At 43.9% G+C, this 22,914-nt stretch overlaps 1 protein-coding gene across 1 annotated transcript in view; it reads left to right on the top strand.

The window, feature by feature from the left end:
• The window catches only part of PAXIP1 (PAX interacting protein 1), a 78,829-nt gene that overhangs the window by 46,744 nt on the left and 9,171 nt on the right, over nucleotides 1-22,914 (top strand). The window contains exons 10-15 of the mRNA XM_034759988.1: nucleotides 4,982-5,119; nucleotides 12,938-13,059; nucleotides 13,658-13,842; nucleotides 14,005-14,048; nucleotides 15,707-15,774; nucleotides 18,300-18,402. Coding sequence (XP_034615879.1) covers nucleotides 4,982-5,119; nucleotides 12,938-13,059; nucleotides 13,658-13,842; nucleotides 14,005-14,048; nucleotides 15,707-15,774; nucleotides 18,300-18,402 — 660 coding nt within the window. The remainder of the gene's footprint in view (nucleotides 1-4,981; nucleotides 5,120-12,937; nucleotides 13,060-13,657; nucleotides 13,843-14,004; nucleotides 14,049-15,706; nucleotides 15,775-18,299; nucleotides 18,403-22,914) is intronic.

Here is a 22,914-nt window from a genome sequence, read left to right as displayed (position 1 = left end):
CTCCCCATTTATCCAGGACTTTGCTGGGATTACAGCATCCGTGGCCTCACTGGCACCTTTTGGGAGTGTTGCAGAATCTCAGGGTCCATCAGCAATGCAGCGTGATCTCTCCCTGCCACAGACTCAGAGTTGAGGCCATTGCCAGGCCCGGCACCAAGGACCTCCTTGGCACCTGTGTACCCCATAGCATTGCCATTCTCTTGGCAGCAGATCCCGTCTTCCACCTTATCACAGCTCCTGGCACCACATGCAACCGTGATGCATTTGGCATCGGCTGTGCCAGTTCCATCATTGGCAACTGAACCTCTTTCCTACAGGGTAGCAAATGAGTTGGACTGACTCCTTGCACCATTGGGACTAGCTCCACCAGTGTCCCCAGAGACCCAGGTCTCCTTGGGATCCAGGTTGGAGTTCTCCTGCTCTCCATCGCTTGATCTGTGCCATAGACAGTTCTCGGAGCAGCATCATACGGAGACAGGCCCTGGCCCAGAGCCTACTGGCCATCATCGCCCCAAGTGTATCCCCAGTGGCCTCCCTGAAATCTATGGGATGCTCCTTGGTCTCAGAGGTTGCACTCCTCATCCCATTCCAGAGCAAGATCACCAGATATGTCGGTTCTACCAGAGGTTCTGGCATCAGTTGACCTGTCCTCCTTGGGGCCTCCAGAGTTGTCCCATCCAGGTCTGACAGTTTTGGGGGTGGGACTCATCCCTAGTGCAGCTGACTGTTTCATCGTCATCCCCCGACGATTCAGCATTACCAGGCTGTTCTTCTTCCTCCTTAAAAGCCTACCAGAACTTTTTGCATCATGTGACTGTTACCTTGGGCATCCAGGCAGACCTCTGGCCGGAGAATACTCACAAACTACTGGATATTCTCCAGCCATCTGCCCTGGGGAGGTTAGCCTTCCCTATTAACAATGCACTCCTGGAGCCTTCAAAGGTTCTTTGGAGTACTCTGTTTCAGTGCCACCTGCGGTGAAGTGTTCAGAGAAGTATTATTTGTACCTATGCAGGGTTTTGAGGGCTTCTGTTCCTATCCGGTCTCTAATTCCCTGGTTGTGACTGAAGTGAATGATAGGACCCGGCAGCGCAGATAAAACTCTGTTCCCAAGGACAAGGAGTCCAAGAGGCTGGACTTACTGGGTAGAAAAATCTATACCTCTTCTTCCCTGCAAACACGTATTGCAAAGCAGCAGGCATTGCTGTCCAAGTGTGATTTTATTAATTAGACTGCTATGTCTAAATTTGTAGACCAAGAAGCCTCCAGGGAGGATTTTCGAGCATTGATAGCTGAGGGCTCTTCGGTGGGCAAGACATCCTTGCAGGTGGCTTTGGACGTGGCAGATATATCAGTCAGAGTTATGGCCTCAGCGGTAACCAGGAGAAGGGCATCCTGGCTGAAAAATTTGGGCATTGCTACTGATGTGCTGCAGATACTGAGGACCTGCCTTTCATGGTCGAGTGCTTTTTTCGGATATGACTGATGAAACCTTGCATTCGTTTAAAGACTCCAGGACTACCCTGTGCATTCTGGGGATCTGTACTCCAGTGGGGCAGCGATGCCATTTTTACAGTCAGCAGCAGCATCAACAGTGTTCGTGGTGCTCATTTGGGCAGTCTTTCCCTCCCCCAGGGGAAATGGTCATAGGTACAAGAGGCAGAGGTCTTCGGGTACTGGGTTCAGTCAGTTGACTTGTCCTACCCCGGTGTCTACCAAGCTTGTGTTTTGACTTTTTTGTCCAGGGTAGCAATCCACTTGTGACCTCTATGTCCCTGTCTCCCCAATTTGGAGACAGGTTGACTCATTTTCTTTGTTTGGGGCTCGATTACCACCGACAGCTGGGTCCTCAGCACCATCAGATCAGGTTACGCCACCGAGTTCTTTCCATCCCTTCTCTCTGGCCTTCTATCCCATCCCTCTTCAGGGACCCCTCTCATGAGACACTGCTCCTCGAGAAGATTCAGTCTTTGGTCGCAGTGGGAGTTGTAGAGGCAGCCCCTCTGCAACACCAGAGGCAAGGGTTTTATTTCCGTAACATTCTGGTTCCCACATTCAAAGGAGGGGTGAGACTGATTCTCAATCTTTGCAACCTCAACAGATATATCAGATATGTGAGATTCCGGATGGTCACTCTATCAACTATCCTCCTGTGTTAAATCAGAATGACTGGTTTGCTGCTTTGGATAGGGTGACCATATTTCCCTATGCTGTATACGGGATACCTGGTAAAATTATTTGTATGCAAGCGAGTTCAGTGGCAATCAGAACGATGCAGTACAAACATTCAAATTAACATACATTCGACTGAGCCTCCATTAAAAAGAAATACTGCATAGTTGGATTCTTTTTATTTATCTTCTTTTCTTTTAGGCTTTAGGGCTCACACAGGGAGGACACACACACTCTCACACACACACACACACACACACTCTTTTTTCCACACCTCTCTCACATGTGGGGGGGGGGGGTTATCTCACCACCCTGACCCCCCCCCCCCAGTACTCTCCACCCTCCATGCCTGGCTGGGCTCCCCGGACGGACCCGCCTCTCCTGGAATCTGGTGCTACGTCTTCCGGAGGCAACACGTTGGGGGGGGAGGGGGGCACACAGGGTCACATTGCTGGTCAGAACAGTAGGTTAGGTTTCCTGTCAACATTCTGGAGTTTTGGGTCATTTACAATGCATGCCATGCCTTTCCAGATCATATCAGGAGCTCAGTGGTTCACATTGCAATGGTGTTGTTTGTAACAATGTATTATGTGAACAGACAAGGAGGAGCTTGCTTGACAGTGCTGTGTCAAAAAGCAATCAGGCTGGCGGTTTGCATCAAAGAGAACATTACTCTGGTGGCTGATTGGTTACCTGCGTCTCAGATTCAACTCGCAGATCACCTTAGCAGGAATTTCTCCCTGAGTCACAAGTGGTTCTGAAGCCCAGAGTCCTGTGTTCTATCTTTGCATTTTGGGACATCTCTATGATCAATCTGTTCGCTGTGGGAGACAACTAGAAATACCATCTGTTCTCCATGGGGCCTCAGTGCGGGCTTGCTGACCGATGCCTTTCACCTGGGCTGAGATTCGGAATTCCTGTATACTTTCCCTCTGATACTAATCATCCTGCAGGTAATCCTCAAACTTAAGTTGGACCATGCCAAGATCACCCTCATTGCTCTAGCATGGCTGAGGCAATGTTGGTTCTCCAACCTTCTGGTGTTGTCAGTTTGGCCTCCTGTATCTCTCCCTCTTCATTCTGACCCAGCATCATGGTCAGACTTTGTGTCCCACGCTCAGCTCTCTACTCCTCACTGTATAGTTGATCAGTGGTTAGACGAGGAGGAGAAAGAGAAGGAACACATTTTGGAGGCTGTTCAACAGATCTAACTTAATAGCAGGAAACCCTCCAGCAGATTGGCCTGTTTGACCAAATGAAAACTTTTTTGGTGTGATCATTGGCTGTCTAGGTTCAGCTGATGTTGAGTGGGATTCAGGAAGCCTTGGAGTACTTGTTACATCTTCAGCTCTTGCACTCAGTTTGTTGAAGGTGATTTCAGCATTTGATCTGCCCATCCAGGGGAGGTTGGTGTTTTTGAATGCCATGGTTCTTGAAAGGAGTCCTTCATCTCCATCTGCCAGTGAGAGAACCAGTTTCTTTGTGGGACCAGAATATGGTCTTAGCAGCTCTGATGGGACCTTCATTTGAGCCTGTGGCATCTTTTTTTCCTCTTCCGTGTCAAAAGACTGCATTCCTGGTGGCTATAACATCCACGAGGAGAGTGTGTGAGTTGCAGGCTTTGATGGCAGAGCTTCCTTACATGCAGTTCTCTAAAGACAAAGTGACCTTGTGGCCACACCTACACTGGTGCAAGTGAAACTGAGACACCACTTTATTTACCTGTCTTCTGTCCCAAGCTGCATTCAATCTTGGAGGACCAGTGTCTTCATTTGCTGGATGTTAGGTGCTGTCTCTCCTTTTACCTGGAGAGGCCTAAACCCTTTCATACTTCGCCCTTTCAGTTCATGTCATATGCAGACTGGATGAAGGGACAAGCAGTCTCTTCACAGGCAATGTGCAGGTGGAGAACTTCCTGCATGAAGACTGCATATGAAATAACATGAGCTATGCCCTCTCAAAGGGTGCAAGCTCACTCTACGAGGGCACAGGCTATGTCAATGGTGTTTTTTAAGTGACGTTTCAGTATTGGATGTTTGCAGGTTTGCCACTTGGTCTTCTGTGCATACATTTACCAACCATTATGTCATTACTGCGGCATCCAGAGCAAATGCAAACTTTGTTAGAGCAGTCTTGCAGTCCTTGTTTAAGTGCACCTACTGCAGGTACTGCTTGTGAGTCACCTAAGTGGAATACACGTCTGAATCTACTCAAAGAAGAAACAGTTACTTATTGTAACTGTGGTTCTTCGAGATGTGATGCAGATGTGTATTTCACAACACACCCTCCATCCCTTCTGCATCGGAGTCTATACTCTTGATTTTTGGTGCAAAGGAACTGAGGAGTGTCACGGCGGTGCTGCCTAGTGGAGCCAGGGGAGGGGTTACACCCATGAGGTGCAAGCGCTGCTCCCCCTTAGTAGTGCTAGGCAAAATTCTCTGGCTCTGGTGCTCTGGGCGTGTACACACCTAAGTAGAATACACATCTGCATCACATCTCGAAGAGCTGTCATTACAATAAGTAACAGTTTCCTTTGACCAGTTCCTCCATAATAATACATCTTTAATATTAAAAGAGAAATAAAATGTATCTTCCGGAACACCCAGGTCTAGTGTTCATAGTATGTCTGAAGGAGTTGTAATGTGAAAGAGGGCACCTAAGGGGCTGGGGGAAAGAATTATATCCTCTGGGAGCTCAAAAGAGCAAAACCTGTCTTTTTAATGGGTTAAGTGGGTGTCCTAGCATGCTGTTTTTAATATAAATTAAAGTTAGAGTAACAACTTCTAACTGTATATACATGTGTTGGTAGGCTGTGAGAGAAAGGAAGAGGTGCATCACAGCACACTGGCTGAACTCCATCTTGAAGAAGAAGAAAATGATACCACCACATCGAGCCCTTCATTTTCCAGTGGCATTCCCACCAGGAGGAAAACCATGCTCTCAGCACGTAAGAAAACCCGACGTTAAAACAACTAGCATTTTCTTTAAAAGCTTTAATTGCACCGAGTATTGAATATTTGTTGTATTGGGACAGCATGTCAGTATCCAGTGCATATCCAGAAAATACCTAATTGACTTTTCCCAGTGGTGGAATTGGCTTCAGATACATGTAAATAAAGGATTTTCTCTTGTTTTTACAAGTGGTAGTTAGAACTTTCCACTTTCCACTTCTATGGTGTGTACCATCCATTGATCTCAAAGTGTTTTATGCGTTAATGAGTTTTAAGCCTCACAATACCCTTTAATAGTTCTTCCTCTTACACATGAAGAAATTAAGGCACAAAGATTAAGCAAATTGTCCAAGATTGGACAGCAAGAATCGAGATTAGAATCTAGATCCCCTGTTCTTTAACCACTAGACTGTGATCATTTTTCTCTAACTTCATAGATGATGTTCTTGCAACTGTAGCAGTTTGTATGTTTTGGTTTTTAATGCTCAGTATTGGGAAATCCCAATTTGCAGGACCAAAAAGAATAATGAAACCTGTTCTTAGACTGATAACTAACCATTCACAAACTCAAGAGATTGGATTTTGATACTTAAGGTTGAGAAATGATATTTTTTTTGAGTGCAGTAGATGGCATCTTAGTTGCACCACTTTCATTAACACTAATGGCAAAACCCGCTATGAGACATTGGACTTTCCCCATACAGGGCCTGATCCTTCAAACATTTGTGTATGAAATCAGTGAGTAATGTTTGCATGATTGGGGCCAAAGCCAGTAGTTTCAGTTCCTGAAACTTTTAGGAGAAGATTTTGAATTCAAGTAAGGAGGGACATGTAGCATAGGAGATAGGTATATTAGGATGCTTTCTGCTAACTGGGCAATGAAAGCTGGACATTTTTTCAATGAGCAGAATTTAGTGTTTGCATTGATGCCTGAAGCAGGCTTTGTAAAGGCATAAAGCAAGCTATTAATTTGGATGTTAAAGTATAACTTTAATCTTGAGTGCATTCTCAGTGAAGAAAACTTGATGAGGACTTCCTAGAGGTCAGACAGCAAGAAATCAAGTAGTCAGTCGGCACTGTGCAGTTCTTTGCAGTATAGAAACAGATCTCATTGGTCCCAGGTCTCAATTACTGTGGTCCTGCACTTGAGCCGGGAGTATATTGGGGAGCAAAATTAGCTTGAAGTTACCTTTTGTGCTCCCCATATTCTGATGCAGCTAGAGTCCTGCTGTGTTCCTGGTGTAAATTAGTCTAGCTTCAGGGCCCTAGGAAGGAGAGAACAGTTTAGTGCCACAGCATGTGGGGGTGGGAGAAATGCTGATGTAGAGCCCTTATACCTGCTGAAGAGACGCCCTAAGCATGGGCATTCTCAGGAGTCTGTTTCCAGTCCTCTGAGACTCCTTTTACTGCTAGAGCTGCAGAAAAGGACTTTAGGTATCTGAGAATTGGGCCCATATATTCTAATATGCATAAATAGCAATTTTAATAATTATACAGGTACAGAAATTCAGGTTTGCTGTAGCCCAAACAAACACCGCGGTTGAAATAAGTTATGTTTCCTAGGAATCCTGGCAATCCTTTCTTAGTTCAGCAATAGCTTTCTTTGGTAGTTTGGATAGTTGTCATTTGTCACTATTGGTATGTTGACACTGCATTTTAAAACCTGTGGCAGCAAGTCTCAGAACTCAGGTTAACAGAGTTGGTCTTGCGCTACGTGGTAAATACAGCTTTGTTGATGTTCAGGCCCAGGGTGGGCTTCAGAGCCTGAGCTGCAATGTCTACATTGCTGTTTTTAGCATCATAGCAGAAGCCCAAGTCTGTAGACGTGGGCTCTGCGACTCAGTACCAGGGGTTTTAAAACACAATGTAGACATAACCTTAGATGACTAAGTTACCAGTTCTCAGAATTAATGGCCTGATTTCAAGAGGCCTGGTAGTTTCCTCATTTTGTAACTTGGTTCTTCCACACACTCAAACTTTACCCATGTTGAGTTGGGGGTAGTTGGAGAGGTTTTATTTCTTTGCTTTATGGTTTCTTAATTTCTGCTTGACATTAATTAATTAACACTCTCAATCTTTAATTCTTTTTTGTGCTTGTAAATTTGATATGTTTTGTGGATTCTTAAAATTACCCCTCTGTCCCCTCCCCTCGTCAGATGTGTACTAGACAGCTAATAAAGACATGGACATGGACCCTGCTCCAAATTCAGACATGATGCAACATATGAGGCTCAAAGATAGACAAATGAGGACTTGGGAGAGAAATACCAAGGATTGCAATAAGATACAGTTACAAAACAAGGCTTGCATACATCTTGGCAATTTACTGTTCCAGGGCTTCATTATCACAATTATAATGATGTGGCTTTCTTTCAAAAGCGACCAAGAACAAAAATTATTTCCCAGAAAAATATATAATTCCCAAGAAGGAACTGAATTGATAGTTCAGTAGATTTAGCACAAAAGTGAGATCGGAATCCCATAGCTATAGTACTAACTCTGACACTGAGTCCTCCTGTGGCCTTTGGCAAGTCATTCCACTGTTTGGCCCTAGTTTTCCCCACCTATAAAGCGGGACTAATTTGTATATTCTTCTTTCAGTGCTGGTCCTAGGTGTATTCCACATGTGGGTATGCATGCGCACCATGCTCCTGAGTCCAAAGATTTTAACAAGGAGTGTCCATCAGCCCACACATATGCAGTAGGTCTCCTTGTGCTCCTGAGCAAGCATGTAACAGGCAGTTTGATTGATGCCCTCTTGGTTCTTTCTTACTGCCACATGGCCTCACTCAGATTCTAGTGTTCTCTTTTTCTTCAGTTTTTAGGAGAACCCGTAAATAAAATTGTAAATAGTCTTAGATTTGTTATAGTCATAGTTTTAGTGCAGTAAGTGTAGTTTGCTTCCCTGGAGAAAGCCAAGTCTGAACAGGTGATTTACACATATAGACACAACCTCCCCAGGGACCGATGTTACTCTGTCCCCTGGGGTTCCCCACAAATGGCTCCTCCTTCTGGCACCATCGGGGACTGTGGGATCCCTATAACAGATGCCCAGGATCCACCCCGGAGTTTTTCCACTCGTCTCTTTCTTGCCAACCTCTGGATCCTTTCGTGTACGAGGAGGATATTGAACCAGAACCACAGGTACCGACAGTTCTGACAGGAATCTCCTCCTCCTCCCCAGGTGAGGCGGGGTCTCCTTTTTCTCCAACCCCACTGAACAACCGTAGGGAATACCAAGAATTGCTGCAAAGAGTGGCTAACAATCCCCGAATACCTCTAGAGGAAGTTCAAGACCCACACCCCTGACGGCTGAACATTAACCCTCCTGGTTAATAAGGCTATATTGGAACCAGTGAGGTTGGTCTGGCATACCCCAGTATCCTGTGCCCCCACACCTAACAGGGCCAAGAGGGGCTATTTTGTCCAGGCAAAGGGAGCCAAATTTATGTTCTCCCACGCCGCTCCCAATTCCCTGGTGCTATAGGCTGCTGCAGAAAGGACGAGGTCACAATACTTTTGGACCATACCATCAAACAAGGACTCCAAAAGACTCTACCTTTTGGGAAGAAAGTACCTTCTCTTCTGTGGCTTGCAATTTTGCATTGTCAATTCCCACGCCTGCTAGCTAAGTACAACTTCAGCAACTATTCTAAGCTGGTAGCCTCTCAGGACAAACTTTCACCTGAAGACAGACCCCAATTCCTCTCCCTTCTAAAGCAGGCAAGTTAGTGGCAAAAACAGCCCTTCAGGCTGCAGTTGATGTAGTGGATACAGCATCGGGAAATTTAGCCACTGGTATTATTATGAGAATGGATTCTTGTTTGCAGTCCTTGGGCTTTCCCAGGGAAGTGCAGAATACTATCCAGGACCTTCCCTTTGACAAGTCAAACCACTTTAATGAGAAAACTGATGACTTTCTGCATTCGTTAAAGGACTTGAGGTCGACCTTCCACTTCCTGGGGATCTACATACCAGCTCAAAGGAGGAGGCACCAGAGTCAGACCGATAAACCAAGACCAACTCCCCCTCCTCATGCTTTCTACTACCAATGTCCTGCCAAGTCTCCATGCAAACAGAAGACTCAGAGGCTCTGCTTTTCAGCCCTCTGTACCACCATGATTGTGACCCCTTCTCAGCCCCCTCCTAGGATTCACACTTACCATCACTGGTGCCACATACCCCTTTTCGTGCCACTTCTGCGGGCCATCTTACTCTTTTTGCCCACAGTTGAGAGCTAATCATGACAGACAGTTGGGTCTTGAAGCTCATCCCTCAGGCATACCCTATAAAGTTCTTCTCTTTCCCTCTTTACGGTCCCCCTTCAAGGACCCCTCTCACAAGGTGATTCTTCAACAGGAAGTGAAATCCCTACTACACCAAAGGGCAATAGAACAGGTCCCACCTCAGAATCAAGGAAGAGGGTTCTATTCTCTGTATTTCCTCATTCCCAAAAAAGACAGAGGTTAGAGACCCCGTCTGGATCTTTGGCAACTCAACATCTTCATTCAGAAGTTGAGATTCAGGATGATAACATTGGCAGCAATAATTCCCTATCTTCAGGAGATGCGGTTTGCGGCTGTCGACATGAGGAAGGCATATTTTCATATAGACATTCATCCCTCCCACAGGAGGTTCCTATTGTTTATGGTGAGTCAAGAGCACTTCCAATTCCAAGTCCTCCCTTTCGGACTAGTGACAGCCTCCAAAGTGTTTACGAAAATGTTCTCTGTGGTGACGGCCCAGATGACACCTCAGGGCCGTACAGTTTTTCCATATCTGGACGACTGGCTCCTGGTAGGATGCTCTCAATGGGAGGTCAGGTCAGCTACACAATTCCTCATTCAGCTTCTTGCATCCCTGGGGATCTGTCTGAACAGAGAAAAGTCCATTTTATCCCTCACGAGAATGCTAAACTTCATTGGGGCTACATTGGATTCTGTTTCTACAAGTGCCTTCCTTCCTCCCTGCAGAAAGATTCCAAATGATGTGCAACCTGGTTTCTTTGATATCCTCCAGACCAAGAACTAAAGTGAGAATGTGCCTATCCTGGCGAGGCCACTCAAGTGACACCCTTTGTCAGGCTTCATCTATGATGCCTATAAGCCTGGCTCAATTCAGTCTACTTGCCCAACAAGGACCACATCAACGCCAAGGTGACCATTTCTGCCAAGATCATCGCTTCCTTCATATGGCAGTCGAACCTAGAAAAGGTTCTCTACTCCCACTTCTGTTGACACCATTGTAACAGATGCTTCCCTTCTGGAGTAGGACACCCTCCTGAACAATCACACTGACAGGACAGATGGACCCCACAGGAGGCCAGACTACACATCAACATAACTGCAACTGTGGGCAGTCCGCCTCGTATGCAAGGCCTTCCCCCCGCTCATATGGGCCTTCCATATCCAAGTGATGTCAGACAGTATCATTGCCATTGTCTACATAAACGAACGGAGAAGCAAGATCTTTCCCACTGTATCTGTAAGCAGTCAGGCTTGGAACTGGTCCATCAGGCACAACATTCCTATCCAGGCAGCATACCTCCCAGGTGTTTGCAGCTCCTTAGCAGACAACCTCAGCAGGCACTTCTAGGCAGACTGCAAGTGGGAAATCCACAGCCCGTTCTGAAAATGGGGCACATCTCCTGGGACCTCTTTGCATCCCAAACAAACAAACAAAGATTCCCCTTCCCCTGTATTCCTTCAGGGGAACCATAGGCCATGACTTACAAGGTTTCAAGTAGGCCTTTCCTCCCATTCCTCTGCTTCCACAGGTCCTGAGAAAGATACGTGCCACAAGCCCAGTGTCATTCTCCTAGCACTCTGCTGGCACAGACAGTTTTGGTTCCCAGAGCTGTCAATGTCAGCCCACCCTCCAGTCAAGATCCACCCTTCTCAGAACTCCTGATGCAGGACAGGGGCAGAATCAAAGACCCCAGCTTGGCCTCGCTCCACTTCAAGGCCTTGTGTTTGGATGTGCGTTGGAAGTAGAACACTCTTGTTATTCCCCTGGTGCAAGCTATGCTTATCTAGAGTAGAAAAGATTTGACTAGGACTTGCTCTTTAGCTAAATGGAAGCATTTCTCCACCTTTGCACAGCACAATCAGTCTTACCCAGTCACTTCAAGCATCTGGATTGTTTTAGATTACCTCCTTTCTCTAAAGAAGTTTGGTCTTTTGATTAGCTTGTTATAAGCCCACCTTGCAGCCATTAGTGCCTTCTTCCCTCCTGTAGATGGACACTCTATTTTTACCCGCCCAACTATGACACAATTCATGAAGGGTCTCATGGAGGCCTTCCTGCCAGTTACTAAACCTATATTGCTACAGCAAAAAAACTTCAGGACCAGACTCCAAAGAGAAACTGCTGAGCTCCAGGATTAAACAAAGACTGTGAATGGCTATCCAACTACAGAAGCAGTTTCTCCTCCCTTGGTGTTCACACCTCAACTGCTAGCAGAGCACCTCACCCTCCCTGATTGAACTAACCTCATTATCTCCACACTGATTTATACCTGCCTTTGGAGATTTCCATTACTTGCATCTGAAGAAGTGAGGTTCTTATCCACGAAAGCTTATGCTCCCTATACTTCTGTTAGTCTCAAAGGTGCCACAGGACCTTCTGTTGCTTTTTGCAGATTCAGACTAACACGGCTACCCCTCTGATACTATATTGCTATGGGATCTTAACCCCGTGCTGTCAAAATTCTCCAGACCACCATTTGAACCTTCAGTGACATGCTTCATGTCCCACCTGTTCATGAAAGTGGTGTTTCTAGTGGCCCTCACTTTGGCCAGAAGGGTCAGCAAAATGGGAACCATCATGGCATATCCTCCCTAGAGGTCTTTCAGAAGGAAAAGGTATCGATTCGCCTCCACCCTAAATTTCTCCCCATCGTCCTCTCTCAATTTCACATCAACCAGTGTATTCACTTATCTGTCTTTTCTTCTAAAAACCCCACGCTTCTCCTGAAGAGAAGAGACTTTACTCTCTTGGCATCCCACATGCTCTGGCTTTTTACCTGCAAAGAACCAAAGCTATCAGAAAGTCACCAAAACACTCTATTGCAATTGCAGAGCGATCCCGAGGTCAGGCCATATCCAAGTGGGTCATCTGTGCAGGAACTCCCAATTCAGGACATAGGTACAGCAGCCACCTGAACTCCATACACATGTTTCCTAGACACCATGCACAAGTCCAGGCCTCTGTTGCAGATGTAGCAGTGGGATCTGCCATACTGAAAACATCTTTGTTTCTGGCTTCCTCACACCCCCTTCCAGCCTGAGCACTACTTGCCACTCACTTTTATGTGTGGAATATACATAGGGACCAGCACTCAAAGAAATGGAGGTTACTTACTGTACCTGGAAGTTCTTTGAGATGTGTGGTCCCTGTCGGTATTCCACTACCCGTCCTCCGTCCCCTGTGCTTTGGATCTGGTTAGAGTTGTGGTAAGAAGAGGAACCGGGTCGGGGGCATCCACCTCACTGCCTCTTATACCCTCACTCAGGAGCACAAGGAGACTTACTGTACTGGTGCAGTCCAACGGATACTGCTTGTTAAAATCTCCGGACTCAGGTGCATGGTGTGCATGTGTATCCACGTGTGGAATACAGATAGGGACTATGCATCTCAAAGAACTTCCAGTTACAATAAGTAACCTCCATTTCATTGAGATACATTGACAAGTTCACCAGGCTAGAGAAGAATAATCTGCTATTTATTTACAACCTGTGTGGGCATCTGTGTAAATACTACCTAGTTTTTTTATTATTATTATTAATTGTAAATCTCGTTCTTTTCTACACTAGATTATCTCAGTGACAGGATTTGTTGATAGTGACCGAGATGATCTCAAACTAATGGCTTACCTAGCAGGGGCCAAATACACTGGCTATCTGTGTCGCAGCAACACAGTTCTCATCTGTAAAGAGTAAGTGGTTTATCTCAACAGCATTCATATCTTCAATAACCTATTTCCAGTCTAGCTACAAAATGATCCTTGATTACGTTAGTGACTTTGTCGCTATATGTTATTCATTTATAGCTATTTTATGATAAAGGCACTTATGTTTTAGTTATTGTTTTTCTGGAGTGATCTAGACAACTGCAGTATGGATGTCCAGGTTTATTAATTATATTACTAAGTCCTGTTATATTCCAGTAATTACAATTTTTTACTTCTGAGTTTAGAAAGCTAACTTTTGAGCTATTAAGTGTAAAATTATTTCTCTTTAAGAGAGGATACAGTTATTAGGCCATTTATAAGTAAATGATTAATACTGATTGGTTAAAAGGTCTTCAACTAGAGGCATTTTAGATCTTCTGTTCTGGGCAGAAATTCTAGCTCACCAACCATTCACATGTATAGCAAAAATACCTCTTAGGAAAAGCACTTACTTGGCTGCAACTGCCAATAAAAAAAATCCATAGGGTAGGCTGAGGAGAGAATGTTGGTATTCTAGAACTTACTGAAGGAAGTACCTTTTTATTAATGTGTATATTTTCTTTCCCCCCCCCTGCACAAAAAGGCCTACTGGGTTAAAGTATGAGAAAGCCAAAGAATGGAGGATACCATGTGTAAACGCGCAGTGGATTTGCGATATATTGCTTGGAAATTTTGAAGCATTACGGCAGATTCAGCATAACCGATATACAGTGTTCAATCTTCAGGACCCCCTTTCTCCTACTCAGCAGCTAGTTCTAAACCTCCTGGGTAAGTGGGAATTTCCATTCACAATATCCTGTATACCACAAAGATTAGTCTACTGGATACAATTATAATTATACTCAGTCATGTTGGACTGTGTCATGTCATTTTTGTAACAAATTACTCACACGGTCCTATATGTTTTTTTTTTTTCTTCACCTCTTGTAGATGCTTGGAGAGTGCCGTTGAAGGTATCATCAGAGCTTCTAATGGTATGTTGACTTATTCTTCCAGTTGTGTTTTCAAATAGTTATTGCTAGGGCTTTGTTGTATCCATGAATGAGAGAGTAGATGAAAATCAGGATGGGCATAAATGTATATTTTAAAAAAAAGCCTCCTTGCTGTATTTGATGATGTTCTCCATGTTAATTTATTTTCATGCTTCAGGTCAGTAGAAAAAGAAAAGAAATCATTTTGCAAAATCCAAGCAATTTTGGGGGCCCACTTGAAACCTCTTAAAGGGTTCTGGTTTTCAGAGGATCAGTATTCAGCACTTTCTGAAACTGAGGCCCCTTCTAAGACTTTTCAGGCTGGACAACCAAAATCATTAGTTACCTTTGAAAATTTTGGCCTTAATGCATAATATTTATACTGTGCAAAATTAAGGCAGAATTGTTCCATTCATATGGTTTCAAGTATTGTTATGAGTACACAATATCAAGTCCCAAAACCATGGACTTGGTACCAAGTGAAAGGCATTTGTAATCTTATTTAAGAATATTATGTTTTAAAAAGTTATATTGATAAACAGTGTAGTAAGACTGTAATGTAAACTGACAAAAGCAAGGAAATTGTTTTTGTCAATGTATAATAACATTAACCTATTTTATGATCTTGAAAATTTTTAGACTAGGATTTCCCTATCCATGTCAGGGTCATTCTTTTAACAATTTCACAATGTTTGAGTTGCTTTTATGGATAATTCTAGTTTGCACCAATGAATATACAGTTCAGTTGTACAACAGATGGCATTTAGATAAAATTTCACATTGCACACACAATACTTGCCTTATCTTTTCTGTTCTGGATTATTTGTTATCTTAGTCTTATTACCATACTCTTTAGTAAGCAAGAGCTGAATAACTTTCTAATTCATTTGAACTTTTTTTTGGCTGTCAAAATATTTTAAATAATTCCAATTTTTCAAGCATTCAGCAGTTGACAAAACCAGTTCTAAAGTATCCCGGACACCTGGCCTTAAGCCTGATGCCATCTTCCAGTTTTTGAATTGAAGTTTAGACACTTAGGAATATGGTCTTGTGTGCCTGCACTATTTGGTACTTACCACAATATTTATGGAGGGACTGATTGACTAAGTAGGCAGCAATAGGATATGCAGCCTTCCATTTCTAGGTGCCAGTTGAAATGTAGCTTGTGCTAGCACATTTTTCATCCCCGTGTAGATTTAGTTGTCTTCATATATTTTAAAATAAGTGTTCTCAACCTTTCTCTTTCTGATGCCCCCCAACACGCTATAAAAACTCCACGGCCTGCCTGTACCAGGGCTGGGGCTATGGGGTCGCAAGCAGGGCAATTGCCTGAGGCCCCATGCCACAGGGGACCCCGCAAGGCTGATTTGCTCAAGCTTCAGCTTCAGCCCCAGTGGCAGGGCTCTGAGCCTCAGACTTCAACACCGCACTGCACAGATTTGGCTTTCTGCCCTAGGCCCCAGCAAGTCTAATGACGGCCCTGCTTGGCAGACCCCATGAAACCTGCTCGTGGCCTCCCAGGGGTCCCCGGAGCCCTGGCTGAGAACCGCTGCTTTAAAATATAGTAGTTAAATGATTTATTGTGAAACAGAAAAACTAGGATGGCTAATCAGAAAGTTTGTGCTTACTTCAGACACAAATGTATGGTGGTCTAATTGCAGGGTGTGAGATTGCCCCTGAAACCAAAGCAAAATGAATCAAGTCTTCAGCCTTCTTCTAAACGGGCAAGGTAAGAATAACGGACTACCAGTGACAAAAGCTCATTAACTTCCTTTTGCACAGGGTTCTGTTTCCTTTGTTATAAAAAAACATAAGAGAATGTCCACAAAACTGTCCATTAGCTGTCAGCCTGGAACCATCGAATCCCTTACTTATTAAGATGGTTGTATCTGGCAAAAATGGCTACATGTTGCCAATAGGGCTGTCGATTAATCACAGTTAACTCTCACGATTAACTAAAAAAAAAAAAAATCGCAATAAAAAAAATTAATTGCGAGTAATTGCACTGTTAAACAATAGAATACCAATTGAAATTTATTAAATATTTTTGGATGTTTTCCTACATTTTCAAATATATCAATTTCAATTACAACACAGAATACAAAGTGTATAGTGCTCACTTTATATTATTTTTATTACAAATATTTGCACTGTAAAAATGATAAACAAAAGAAATAGTATTTTTCAGTTCACCTCATGCAAGTACTGTAGTGTAATTTCTTTATCGTGAAAGTGCAACTTACAAATGTAGGTTTTTTTTGTTACAAAACTGCACTCAAAAACGGAACAATATAAAACTTCAGAGCCTACAAGTCCACTCAGTCTTACTTCTTGTTCAGCCAATAGCTAAGAGAAACAAGTTTGTTTACATTTACAGGAGATAATGCTGCCCACTTCTTAATTACAATGTCACCTGAAACAGATGAACAGCTGTTGCATGGCACTGTTGTAGCCGGCATCGCAATATATTTATATGCCAAATGCACTAAAGATTCATGTGCCTCTTCATGCTTCGGTCATCATTCCAGAGGACATGCGTCCATGCTGATGACGCTCGTTAAAAAAATAATGCATTAATTACATTTTGACTGAACTCCTTGGGGGAGAGTTGTTTGTCCTCTGCTCCATTTTACCCACATTCTGCCATATATTTCGTGTTATAGCAGTCTCGGATGATGACCCAGCACGTGTTCATTTTAACAACACTTTTCACTGCAAATTTGACAAAATACAAAGAAGATACCAATGTGAAATTTCTAAAGATAGCACGCAACCCAAGATTTAAAAATCTGAAGTGCCTTCTAAAATCTGAGAGGGATGAGATGTGGAGCATGCTTTTAAAAATCTTAGAGGAACACTGGTGCGGAAACTACAGACACCAAACCACCAAAAAAGAAATCCACCTTCTGCTGGTGGCATTCGACTCAGATGATGAAAATGAACATGCATCGGTCCACACTGCTTTGGATCATTATCGAGCAGAACCCATCAGCATGGACGCATGTCTCCTGGAAGAGTGGTTGAAGCATGAAGGGACATATGAATCTTTAGCGCATCTGGCACCTAAATATCTTGTGACGCTGGCTACAACAGTGCCATGTGTTTCCTTTGTTATAAAAAAACATAAGAGAATGTCCACAAAACTGTCCATTAGCTGTCAGCCTGGAACCAGTGAGAATCAGTCTGTTCTCACTTTTAGGTAACATTGTAAAGAAGAAGCAGGCAGCATTATCTTCTGCAAATGTAAATAAACTTGTTTGTCTGAGCAATTGGCTGAAAAAGAAGTAAGACTGATTGGACTTGTAGGCTCTAAAGTTTTTGAGTGCAGGCTTTTTGTACATAATTCTACATTTGTAAATTCAGCTTTCATGATAAAGAGATTGAACTACAGTACTTGTATTAGGTGAATTGAAAAATACTATTTCTTTTGTTTTTTATAAAGTGAGCACTGTACACTTTGTATTCTGTGTTGTAATTGAAATCAATATATTTGAAAATGTAGAAGACATCCAAAAATAAAAAATAGAAAGCAAAACTGAAAAAAGGATTTAAAAAGTCAATGGAACATAGAAAAGGTTGAGAGGAGAAGAGAGAATGGACAAGAGAAAGTGAAATGGAAACAACATATTCACATAAAAACATAATAATTGCAAAGGCATCTTTTTAAATAAACTAAAAAGTGAGCTTATGAGTCTTTTATGAATCAGAGACTACAACATCTTGTGAGAGATTTCTTCACCTTGTCTCCAAAACTGGGCCCAGCAGTTGAGCAGAGATTTCTAAAGGGTTAGCATTCATGGCACAAACAATATGTTGCCTGTTAAGCATTTATATTAACTCTAAGATTAAAATCATGCTGGATGATTGGTTTGACATTGGTGATTTTTCTCTAGGGAATCATTCTGCATTCACTGTGTAAAGTCTACAGTCCTTTATAATGGTGAAAGTGTAAATAAGAAAAGTGGCCAGGGTATCGGATATGTTTCTGGAAAAGCACTGCAGCTTAAGAAGCCTTTTGTGGAGATAGTTTGACCTCCACTGGGTCAGGACTGTGCTCATTCTGTCCCTTGTACCAACTTAAACACATCTTGTTCTCAGGTTGGCAACCTTTTATCATAAAGCCATAAATCCTGCAAACCATTACTTGTGCGAGTAATTCCATGAGTAAAAGTTTGCAAGATTGTGCTTCAGTGGTTTTAAAATAAAAACATTGGTCCCAGTTATCATGATGTCCTGTATTTTTCTATTTTGTAGAATTGAGGACATACCACCACCTACTAAAAAGCTCTCACCAGAATTGACCCCAATGGTGCTCTTCACAGGATTTGAGCCAACACAAGTCCAGCAGTATATCAAGGTGACTTTCATATTTGTCACTTATGCACAATGTTTTGGAACATTTAGCAACTTTAGATTATTTTCCCTAATACATCAAGTTTAATTTGGGGCTACAAGCCTTTATCAGAATAGGCCTAATAGATATAAAGAGAGAAAATTGTAGGGAATGGTTTTAAAACAGTAGAGAGTATAGTTTTCGGTAAATTGAGTTTTATTTGCTAGTTATATCCAAGTTAGCATTACTCAGGTACTTCATGCTTGTGTCTTATTTTTTCTTTCCTAATGTTCATTGTCAAAGAGGGGAGGATACCTTCAGTACCTCCAATAGCAAACCAAATGACGAAGTTCAGGCGAGGAACGTATGAATTACCATATTGAATCAGACCCAAGGTCAATCTAGTGCAGTATCTTGTCTCTGACTCTGTGCAGCAGCAGATGCTTCAGAGGAAGGTGCGAGATTACCCCATATCTGCCTACTCTGTGTTGTCTATCTCCCATGAATGTTTAATCCTGCTTCTTCACAGACATTGTTTTAAATTTTAAAGCATGAGGCTTTATATCCCTTCCAAAACTTATTAACTATTAAAACTCTGGATATTCTTGTTACCCATATAAAAGTCCAGTCCCTCTTTGAACCTTGCTACATACTTGGAGCTAGATTCAGAAATGAATTTAGGTGTGGCGATGTTCAGCCTCAACATGCCTAACCATGCCTAGAAAATACCTGGGATTCCCAAAGCCTGAATTAGATGCTCAGGCTCTTTATACAATGCATGGGGAGAGATAGGCTCCTCAGAATGGGAGTCAGAAAAGCAAACACATTAAATGGCTCCCTGTCTAAGCCAGCCAATGGGAGATGCCTCTGAGAGGGGTGTGTCCTAAGCCCCACCCCTCTCAGAGAGGAGGACCTCCCTCATAAGTTTTAGCCCAGTGAGGTGTATTCCACATATGGGTACACACATGTCTGAGTCCAACTTCCAATGTGACCAGGGAAACACTGGATCCGACAGGCCCACCAGCTGATTCTCCCCATACCCCAAGATGGTCCGAGACCTATGTCTCTCTGGAGGACATTTTTGCTCTCCCATATCCTCACTCCCCACTACTCTGAGGTTTGCCTTTATTCACAGACATAATTGATGCAGAAGAGCTTCCTCTTCTGCGGTCATGGGGTCTCTCTCCTCTCCCACCCTTGAACCTGGGTACCGTATCACTGGTTCTGCCAGAAGTTCAGGATCCAGCATTTTCATCTGATGAGTTAGAGGTTTCAGAAGAGCCCCTACCCTGTCATGCAGAAACGGGCCTAAAGAGAGCAGTTCCATCCTACAATCAAAATAGGCCTTTCTGAGAAACAGGTGGTACCCAGTGCTATGGGGTTCTCCTCAGCCGGTTTAGCCTTCATACTGGCATTACCCAGAATCAGTACATGAACCTTACTTGCCATTTCTTGGCCAACACCAGCTGGCTCCATTGGAATATGTAGAAGACTGAGCTGAACTGAATCCAACAGTTCTGATGGTTTTGGGAGCAATTTCATTGTCTTTCCCAGATGAGGCAGCTATGCCATCTTCACCATCTCTGCCTGATGACTAGAGGCAATATCAGTAGCTCCTACAAAGGGTGGTGTCCAAGCTCCAGATACAGCTTGAAGAGGTTCAGGGGTCGCAACATAGATTTGCCCACAAATGGAGGGCTTTCGCAACAGACAAATGGGTGCTGGAAATTATTCACTATGGCTATCTGATCACATTTCTATCAATCCCTACCCCCAAACTTCCTTCCTGGCTCCTTTGCTGGGACTAGTCACACGAGGAAATTCTGCATAAGAAGTGGACTCCCTTCTACAGTAGGGAGCCATAGAAAGAGTTCCTTCTCAGCATCAAGGGAAAGGATTCTACTCCCCATACTTGTTAGTCCCCAAAATGAATGGGAGATGGAGTCTGATTCTCGACCTAGGCCAACTAAATATATTATTCATCCAAAAAATTAAAATTCTGCATGGTCACACTGGCATCAATAATTCCCTCTCTGTAAGAGGGCAAACTGTTTGTTAAATAGTTTGCCTTCTTCAATGCAGGGAATTATTGATGCCAGTGTGACCATGCTGAATTTTAATTTTCACACAGACATTCTTTCATATAGACATTTACCCATCCCACAGAAGGTTCCTCTTTGGTGAAGACAATTACCAATGCAGAGCCCAGTTTGGCCTAGCTACGGAACCCCAGGTCTTTGCAAAAGTCTTTTCAGTGGTGGCAGCTTGGATAAGAGGAAGTTGGTTTTCCATCTTCCTGTAACTTAACAACTGGCTTATGACAGTGTGGCGGGGCAATGACTCACTGGTGCAGCGCCTCCTGCTGGTCATCTCAGGAATTAGCTCTTTCCAACCCAGAGCGCCTTCTGCAGGCCAGTAACTTGCACGCCACTGGCCCCGGTGTCCCTCTACTTCAGGGTTCTGCCCCCAGCAGCAACCCACTTTCTCTGGGTCTCCCCTCCCAGGGGAACCCCCAACCCTCTATCCCTACCTTGCCTCAGTGGCTACTGCCAGTTATCATCTAGCCCCTGCTCACTGGGGCAGACTGCAGTCTGTAAACCACTCTTCATCAGCATGGGGGTTAGGATCTGCTGCCTTTGCCTATCTCTGGGCTGCCTTTTGTAGGCCCTTTACCAAGGCCTGCAGCCTGGGGTTTTTCTAGGCTGGAGTTCCCCATCTCCCACTGCCCTTCCCCAGCACTGCTCCACCCTAGGTACCCTTCTCAGCTCCCAGGCAGCCAGGTCCTTCTGTCTCAAAAAGCTAGAGAGAGAGTGTCTTCCAGTCTCTGGCCCTCAGCCCTCTTATAGGGCCAGCCATGGCCTGATTGGGGCGTAGCCCCACCTGTGGCTGCTTTCCCCCAATCAGCCTAGCTTTTCCCCCACCCCAGCCCTCTCCCAGGGCTGTTTTAAGCCCTTCAGGTCATGAGCGGGGTGACCACCCCGCTACAGACAGGCAGATCATAAAGGAAGTCCAATTGGCTACCCAATTCCTGCTCCATTTACTATCTTCCTTGGGAATTTGTGTCACCCAAGAAAAGTCCACTTTGACCACCACAAGGTCCATAGATTTCATGGGAGCGACCTTGGACATAACTACAGCAAGAGCCTATTTACTTACCAAGATATTCCATGCGATGGAAGAGCTCATAAAACAGGTCATTCTCTGACCTCTGACTTCAGTCAGAACTTGGCTTTCCCTTTTTGGTCACATGCACACATATGACACCATTTGCCAGGCTTCATCTTTGTTGCCTGCAAAATCAGTCCATCTTCTCACCAGAAAAAGTCCATCTCAATGCCAGAATAACTGGTCCATCCAAGTTTCTGGCCTCTCTCGTCTGGTGGACGAAGCTGGAGAAAGTTTGAGTGGGGACTCCTTTGCTCACACCTACAACTGAGGCAACGATTGCTACTGATGCCTCGCTCTTAGTTTGGGGAGCTCATATGGACAAACATACTGCATAAGGCATCTGAACCCCTGGGGGAGTCCAGGGTGTCTATCCATTTACTGGAACTAAGAGCAGTCCACCTGCGGGCAATGCTTTCCTCCCAATCATCTGGTCCCAGGATATCCAGATAGTGTGGTTGTCCTATTGTCTAACATTATCTTCCCTCCTCCCATGACGACTAAATTCCTGAAAGGACTTCTTAGATCCTTCCCACTGCTGGTGAAGCCAGTTCTTCATTGGGACCTCAACCTCATTCTTTCTTCTCTCTCCAAACCTTCTTTTGAACCTTTAGCCACATGTTCTATGTCCCATCTGTCAATGAAAGTTGCCTTCCTAGGCACCATCACATCAGCCAAGAGAGTCAGCGAGCTGGGAACAATGATGGCAGATCCACCATATACTGCCTTCTATAAAGAAAAGGTCTCTCTTTGGCCCCACCTAAAATGCATCACCAAAATAATTCCAGAGTTTCCCATGAATCAAATCATCCAACTTACGGATACTTTTTCCCAAAACTGCATGCCTCTGATGAGGAGAGAGAAAGCTTCAATCTCTGTACATCCTAAGAGCACAGGCATTTATCTGCAAAGAAAAACGGTGATTAGAAAGACACCTAGACTTTTTGTTTACTATAGCAGAGAGATTGGGTGGTTAAGCTATATCTGCACAGAGACTTTCTAAATGGATCTCTGATTGCATTATCCTTTGTTACCAGCTAGCTCACATCCCTGCCCCAGAGAGGGTGAGGGCCCATTCCCCCAGAGTACAAGCAACCTCTACTGCATGTACATGAGACTAGACTACTGCATCTCTACAAGAGAGATATAGGGCAGCTATCTGGAGTGCCTTTCACACCTTCACAAAACATTACGCTTTGGTCCAGTCTTCTACTACAGATGCAACTATGAGGACAGAAGTATTACAGTCAGCCATCATTTCTGCATCCTTGCACCCATCTCCTGTTTGACTACTGCTTGCTAATCTCCCACATGTGGAATACACATAGGAACTATCACTGGAAGAAGAAAAGGAGGGTACTTTCCTGTAAC

The sequence above is a fragment of the Trachemys scripta genome, chromosome 2 (genome assembly GCF_013100865.1).
Source record: "Trachemys scripta elegans isolate TJP31775 chromosome 2, CAS_Tse_1.0, whole genome shotgun sequence".
NCBI classification, from domain to species: Eukaryota; Metazoa; Chordata; order Testudines; family Emydidae; genus Trachemys; species Trachemys scripta.
Note: the sequence above shows the minus strand (reverse complement) of the source record. Positions and strands in the feature narration are given on the sequence as shown.